Source organism: Taeniopygia guttata, chromosome Z (assembly GCF_048771995.1).
Source record: "Taeniopygia guttata chromosome Z, bTaeGut7.mat, whole genome shotgun sequence".
In the NCBI taxonomy this organism is placed as follows: Eukaryota; Metazoa; Chordata; class Aves; order Passeriformes; family Estrildidae; genus Taeniopygia; species Taeniopygia guttata.
The window spans coordinates 76889605-76897162 of record NC_133063.1 but is presented as its reverse complement, the minus strand read 5'-3'; the positions used below and the strand labels follow the sequence as shown (position 1 = coordinate 76897162).

Genomic DNA, 7558 nt, shown 5'->3' with positions numbered 1-7558 from the left:
ACAGCACCTGATCTAATTTTTCCTTTGCCTCTGTGCTGAGAGAAAAGCAAGGTAAATTCATGTTGAATGTCTAAGTTCACTCAGTGGCTGACAAGACCTCCTTTAATGGATCCAGTACAAGTGATGAACCCAACCAACACAGCAATCGTTGTGGACAATGCGTGTCGTGTATCAATGAAAATGTGCATTTGTGACTGTCCTAGGGTGATGTTATGGTGTTTGTATCCCAAATCGTGTGTTCTGTTTATGTTTGATATTATGTCCTGTGCTTTCAGAACTGACTCTGAAAGTGAAGGTTTGTTTTGTCTTGTTTTCAGCCGGTTCACCTCCCCCCATGGTCTGTTGTCTAGGAGAGGCTTTGCTTGCTTGCTCTTGCTCTTGCTTTTGCTTTTGCCTTTGCTTATTAGTTAGTTTAGCTAAGCAGCCCAATTTTTTCTCCCTGGACTATTTTCTTTCCCTCTCCTGAATATCACTATAACCTGCTCCGTACTGGGACCTGGGAAACACCGAGAAACACCAGGAGCCTGCATTTGGTGATCTGCAGCAGCCATCCCCAGTGTCAGAGACCAAGAACTGGGCGACCACGCCCGGAAGACACTTTCTAAATTTGTCATCTCTTCAGAGTGGTGAAAGGGTTTTTGTCATCTGGCGTTGTTAATTTTTTTTTTTTTTTTTTTTTTTTACTTTGTGCTGGGTGGTGTCTTGTTTGTTAAATAAACCGGTTTTTTTCCCACTTCTCTCCAAGGAAATTCTTCCCAAACCAGGTGGGGGCAAGGGGCCGTGGGGGTTTTCTTTCTGGAGCTCCTTCCAGAGGTTTTCTCCCACATTTGCCCTAAACCAGGACATGATACTACAGTGAGAAGTGGTTTTAAAGTGTGAAACTGCCACTGCTTGTTAGATGAGTTATTTGCAACCCAAAATGTTACCTGTTATTCCACAACCACCACTTCCTGTCTTTACCATCACATTCCTTCACACCTGTTTCAATTAAAAGCATTGTGAATAAAGGGAATAGATGTCCCTTGTTATTTGTGAGTTGCTGCAACTTACTTCATAGAATAATGTTTTAGTTGATGCAGATTTCAGGACTGGAAGTCTTTGCATGCTGAAAAATTTAATCTGTCTAGCGTCACGTTCCAGCCTTCCTTACCTTTTTTCTCTCACTTACACTGGCTTTCTGCTTGGTAGAGCAGTGCTCTCCCTGAAATTGGAGGATGTTACTAGTAGTGTTAAGTCAACTCATAAAACTGTATTGTGGGCAGAGAAGCGGTGTTGGACCTTCTGTGAGCTGTCACTGTATTGGTGGATTGTTCTTAGAAATCAGGAGTCCAATTTGCAGTTGATGATCCTGTAAATTTCCCTCCTATCATTGCTTTGGTTTCATATATCTGATTCTGTAATAGTTTACTAGAAGAAGATACTTTCATCCCCACCATTACTACAATTTTTTTACTCCTGTAATACATTTTTTGAATGGCAAAACAAAGAATTTTCTTTTTGCTCTTGTCTAGGTAAAAACCATCTAGTTAATATTTCTTCCTTTTAGTTTTTGGTTTGTTTCTGTTGCAGGAATGTGAAGAAACAGTGCAGAAAACCAGGCAAAAACTGTATGGCCTCGAACAAATCCGTGAGAAACTGGCCCACGAAAACAATTCCATGACAAACACATTATCAAATGCTCACAAAGCACGCTTATCCCTGCTGGCAGCCTGTGCACTGCTGTCAGGGGCCCTGTGTCCTCTCTACGGCAGACTGTGCTCTGTGTCTTGCCAAAGAGACATTCTCCAGGAACAGGTGAACCAGCACAAATTATTGAACCAGAAGATCATCAGCCTCCTTTATGCTCTCCCTACTAATGTGGGAAACAGCCAAGTTGAAGGCAGGCTGGGGCAGAGAAGAGCCAAGCACCTGATTTACGTCTTCCGAAGAGCTGTGATTGCAGTTCTGGCCGCTCACAGGCTGAGGGCTCTGGCCCGATATTCTGGCACCTTTTTCGTCTGGACAGATGGCTCCAGAGGATGCACTGGAATTCAAGTTTGTGTGGGAGAATCCAGAGGCAGGCATATGTCACGTAAGTGAAATGTTCTCATGACAAATTATATGGTTAAGGAATAACAAAGAGCAAGATTATTATTATTGCTGGGACATAAAGACATAGTTAATGATATTTGGACAAATATTATTTATGTTTTTTATGTTGCTTGACAAATGTATTTCACTCTAAGAGAAAATGCTGGGTTTTATGTTAAGCATTGCAGGTAAAATTGCAATTATGCACATGAATTTAACACTATCTGGTATTTTTGATATTTGTGTTATGAATTTCAGAACTAGGTGCTACAGCATCTTCTCTGTGGTAAATATCTTGCAATGTTCCTAAATTATTAACCATCACCTTTTCTTTTTTTTTTTTTTTTAGAAAAGGTATTTCCTTTTCTTTTTAAAATAATTTTTAATATTTATTTCCTAATAAAACCCACAAAAATGGCGTTTTGATTAAAGTAAAATATTAGCATAGGATTTTGAATTTTTCTTTAGAGACTATGTCTACTTGCCCCTTTCTGTTGCCAGATCAGTTTATACTTCCCTCTGCAAGGACAAATGGTATATCATAAATGTTTTGCAAATTAGAAGATTCATCTACTGTTTTTTTTTAGCATGCTTAAAATGGTCTAAATTGTCTTGACTAATTTGTTGTTTCTATGCTTATTTTTGGTTAATTTCTGAAAGAGCTGGAGTGTGCCATATCTTAGTGATCCACTTATCCTGATAGCTGCAATTCTGTTTCCCAGGTTTTGAAGAGGAAGGAGTTGACTGTATTGAAGCACTTGATTGGTTGACTAGCTCTAACCTCTATACTGCAATAATCAGCTCCGTCTCTGAACTGGAGGATGTTCTGAGCACACAAGGTAATTTTAACACTGTATTGTTGTAGCAGAAATATATTAAAAATAAGTAAGTAAGAGTGGTCATATAATTTCTATTTTTATGATTTTATCTAAACTATTCTGGATCATAGCTCTGAAGAGATATTTCTGAATATTATGATACACACCTTTGATGAGAGGTTATATCCTGACCTAGTCAATACAAATTTTAGTGGGGCTGTTTCCCTGAAGGAGTAATTTTATTGCAGGGTAAAATAATAACCGTCTTCTACATTCTCTGAATGATCACATCTCTGTACTATTGGAACAGATTCATTTTCTTTAACAGCTGATAGGATATTTTATATATATTTTATAGCCATGGAAGCAGAAGGCTGGAGAGTGTTTCTGGAGTTTATTTACAGTGAAAACTGATAAAGGCTTCCTTGGTTCATCTGCATTGCTGCCATCCCTGGTTCTTTATTAATCTCTAGTTTCAGAATCCCCACAATTTTGTCACAGAAAAAAAGGATATCAGAAGAGGGATAATTTATGTGAATAAAGGGAACTAGCAGGAGAAAGACAAGGTGATGCATTTTCCAGAAGGCTAAATACTAAATTGGTATAAAAGTTGTCATTGCATCAAATGTGCTTAGATGCAGTTTCAGGCACTTTTTTCTTTGAGCATGCTGTTTTCAATAAATTGAGTTAACATCCTCAAAAAGCGAAGTTTAACAGTGTTTCAGATGCAGTATTCTGTGTTTCAGAATATTTACAGGTTCCATCCTGTATAAATTAAAAGAACATGATATTACAGGACATGGGAAGTAATAACCTGCTTGATGTTTTCTTTTTGTTGCTGTTTCTTAAAGATGCATACTCCTGGCTTTCTGGACACTCACTCATCAGTGTAGCCAGGAACTGCTTTGCAAAACTGATGGACAACCTGAGCATACTGATGGAGACAGTTCAAGGGAAACCTTCTGGGTGCAGAGGTTACCTGGAGAGAGACTCCCTGATACAGAGGCTGGCTTGTGGGCTCCACAGAGTAAATGCCCAGGCCTTGGAAGCTGGATTGTATGACAGACTGCCCAGCACAGTAAGCAGATTTACAGTCCTCCTTCATGGAAACAGAAGGCTTACAGCAGCAGTGAAGCTCCCTTGATAGCACCATTTAGTCCATGACAATGAAGTACCACTATATGGGCACTCAGAAGTTGATTTGTCACACATTAGGGTGTGAATAGGTCTTCTCTTTTATTGACAAAGAATTTTTGGAGGAGGTTTAGTGTATCCAAATAAAAGATTTTTTTTCAAGGTCTATCAGATCTACATTAGCTTATAAGAGCAAGTTTACTTTTTGTTTGATGTAAATGTTAAGGATGCTTTTTATTATGATTTTCTACTTTCTCATGTTTACTATCCTTTCTTTCAGTTAAGATAACCTTCTTCCCTTTAACCAAAATGAAAGGATAAATTCTTTCTCCAACAATCTTTTATTGGAGACTTTAGGTGAAAATAGTACTTCTATGTAAACAGAATTTGTAGTAGCCCTTGCTAGGGTTGGCAGGTGACAGGTTCAAACTTTTGCCCTTGTGTATGTCTTTTAGAGGTGGAGGAAAAAATGATAATTTTGTCTTCATTTTCTTGGGTCTTAAATATGATTTATTTTATTGCTGACATAGCAGATTTTATAGCCCATCAACTTGTTTTTGTTTGCTGACAGAGAAACATAGCAGTCTTGCAGCAAGAAATATTGGAATTTTCACAAAGGCTTCATGCAGCAGAGATAGAGTCCCGCTCAGTGCACCTGCAGCTTGCAGAATGCAGATGGGCTTTCAGTGAGATGCAAAAAGATGCTGAAAAGGCCCACAGACTGCAGGAGCAATTAAATGAACTTCAGCATGTAAGTACATTTGATTTGGAGGCTCTCTTGCTTAAAAGAGATTCTCCTTTCTACACATTTTTGATTTGTGTCCTTTTCGAAAACAAGCATAAAATTGATTTACTTTCAACAGAATTTTGCAGTAAACCTTGCCTTGTAAATATCTCTAAACTAGAAGACAGATGTATTTAGAAAGACCCCTTTTCCACTGGAGTTTCCTTTTGATTTGTAGAAGGAGGTATCCTGTATAAAATGCAGTTTGGTGTTCATCAGTTTAGGTTCTCCCTTTTGTTGGAAATGTTGTGATGATTTATGTATCCTAAAAGAAGATTTCACTTCAACAGAGTAAAGTCAGCTGGAATGAGGGTATTCAATAAGAATGTTAATGAGAAGTTCATTAAATATAAATATAGCAGTTTAAACTCTATATGGATGTTGATGAATGTTATAATAAATACAATACAGATTTTAGTAGGTCTGTTTCTCTGAAGAAGTAACTTTATGGTGGGGAAAAAAGCCTTTTCCTACGTTCTCAGTAACACAAATGCACAAAATTCTCCTGAGTCTTTTACTGTTGCTGATTAACTTACTGAAACACTGTGGGTTCCCTAACCTGAAGCCTAGTTGGTAGAACCTGGCAATGTGTCCTAATCCAAACAGTTCCAAGCAGATAATATGCTCTAGATGATGTCTCACTTATTGTCCTTCCTGTTCCTATCTAATAAAATGGATTTTTTTTTTACTCCAAAATATCTAATCATCTTCAGTTCTGTTCTCAACAGGTTTTATTCCCTTAGTGCTTTGGGACAATTAGATGAAAATTTTATCACATTTTACCATCACATTTTAGATTGTAGTTGAAATGCAGATAATGATTTTCCTTGAAGAATTATTTCTTCTTTCTGGAACAGTTTTTGGAGGAGAAGAACAATCCACAAAGGTGTTTACAAGGATTAATAAGCTATCCACTAAAATTTTGATCATTGATCTGCATATTTTTCCTTCTAAATATTGAGGTTTTGCATCCTAGGGTCCTAATTTGAATAGAATAATGAATGCCAAGACTTTACATGAATGTTCTTTATAAAAAATACAGTAATTAACTGGTCTTCCGTCTTACTGTTCAGTGATCTGTCTTCATGTTAAAAAACCCTCAATACTAATCCTAAGCATGCATTTGTTTTAGAATTTGGTATGTTTGCAAGTGGAACTCACTCAGTGGTAGGGAAACCACTGAATATAGTTACAGATTCAGGCACAACTTGTTTTTCTCTCCAGAAAATCAACCAAGACAATATACATGAGGAGTTAGATAATGCTTTGCAGCGTGAGCAGGAGGCAAGATTGCTTTTACAAGAACACCAGCGACGGCTTCAGGAGCTGAGTAATAGACTGGAATTGCACTCATTTGCCAGCCCAGATAGAAGCCAAGCCGCTAATGTATCTCTGCTGGTAAGCCTATTCTTCTGGAACAGTCAACAGAATTTTACCTTTTGTTAAATAAGCCAAATAGTATAGTCCTTGTGAAAATAAAGTAACAGGAGTAAATACACACACGCTACTCAGTCTGATGGAATTTTAGGCTACTGAGACAACACTTCAAAGACTCCTTTTAAATTTTTTTTAAAGCTATCTATGTTTTATTTTTAACGATTTAAGGAAAATACTTCAAGGGGGGTTTGTTTTGGGGGTTTTTGCCTACAATAATTTTGTTTTCTAAAACACATTTATACATAGCAAATATACTAAAAACTAGGGGTTTCTGAATCAGTAATGCTTTTTCTAGGAAATTCATAAAACCTTAGTATGCAGTGGTCCAAATCTACTTCGCAATCAATTTGTCTTCCACGTTGGTCAGTAGCCAGTGGCATAAAGTGAAGTTTATTTGGGCTAAAGAGTAACTCTGCTCTCTGTCTGCTGTGGCAGAACCTCTCTAACACAATGGAGCAGCTGAGGAGCAGAGACCAGGTTCTGTATCACCAGAAAAGACTCCAGGAAGACACGGAGCAGGACCAGCAGCAGCTTCAGGAGACTCTTGAGGAGGCAGAACCCGCCCTCAAACTGGGAGTAAAGTGAGCACTGGGGCCTGGGGGATGTCACTTAAAGTAAATAAAAATTTAAATTCCTACTTCCATGGGCAGGGTTTTAGCCCTGTACAGTGTAAGGTTAGAAGAGAAAAGTACATATGTCTCTTTTATTTTTAAATTCAGGGATAGTCTTCTAAAAACAAAAGTGTTAGTTCAAAATACCAGGTCATACATTTTATGCAGTTATCCCATAATAGTGCTCCAAATTCTGGGTGCTGAAATAACTAGCAAACAAAATACCTGTTCTATCTTACTGCTCTGACAACATCTCTTTGGCAGATCCTTAAAGTTTTGTTTACTTAGGAAATGATTGCTTGTTCTCTGTGTTTCCACACCATCTTTTTGTAGACAGATACAATTTATTTATAGTGAATACAGAAGCATCAGATAGGGGACAGGTCTTTGCCACCAAAGGTACTGAAACCCATTTTGGACCTAGCCTTTCCTGTGGTACAAGATAGATCTTTGTTCTGATTTCAGGGAGTTTTGGATTTAGCCCTAATCCCCACACCACTACACAACAACCCTGAGTGAAGGGAAAGGCTCAGGCACAGGTCTTGAAAAGTCAAAAGGAGCCCCCTTGACTTGAAGGAGGTTATTGCTAAGCTATTTTTACACCATGTGAAAAATTAAATCTTTGCAGATTTTGTTTTCTAATACTTATCATAGCATGAAATATGTATTATGAATATTGTTGTTCCATGGCTAGGATCTAAAAA

The 7558-nt window shown here is 37.8% G+C and overlaps 1 protein-coding gene across 1 annotated transcript; it reads left to right on the top strand.

The window, feature by feature from the left end:
- The first annotated feature begins 716 nt into the window (after window positions 1-716).
- Window positions 717-6830, top strand: LOC140681909 (coiled-coil domain-containing protein 171-like). The gene is made up of 6 exons (XM_072922610.1): window positions 717-2071; window positions 2793-2909; window positions 3740-3966; window positions 4594-4773; window positions 6031-6204; window positions 6679-6830. The coding sequence occupies exons 1-6, from the start codon at window positions 1657-1659 to the stop codon at window positions 6826-6828; spliced, it is 1263 nt and encodes a 420-aa protein (XP_072778711.1). The 5' UTR covers window positions 717-1656; the 3' UTR covers window positions 6829-6830.
- Window positions 6831-7558: the final 728 nt, after the last annotated feature.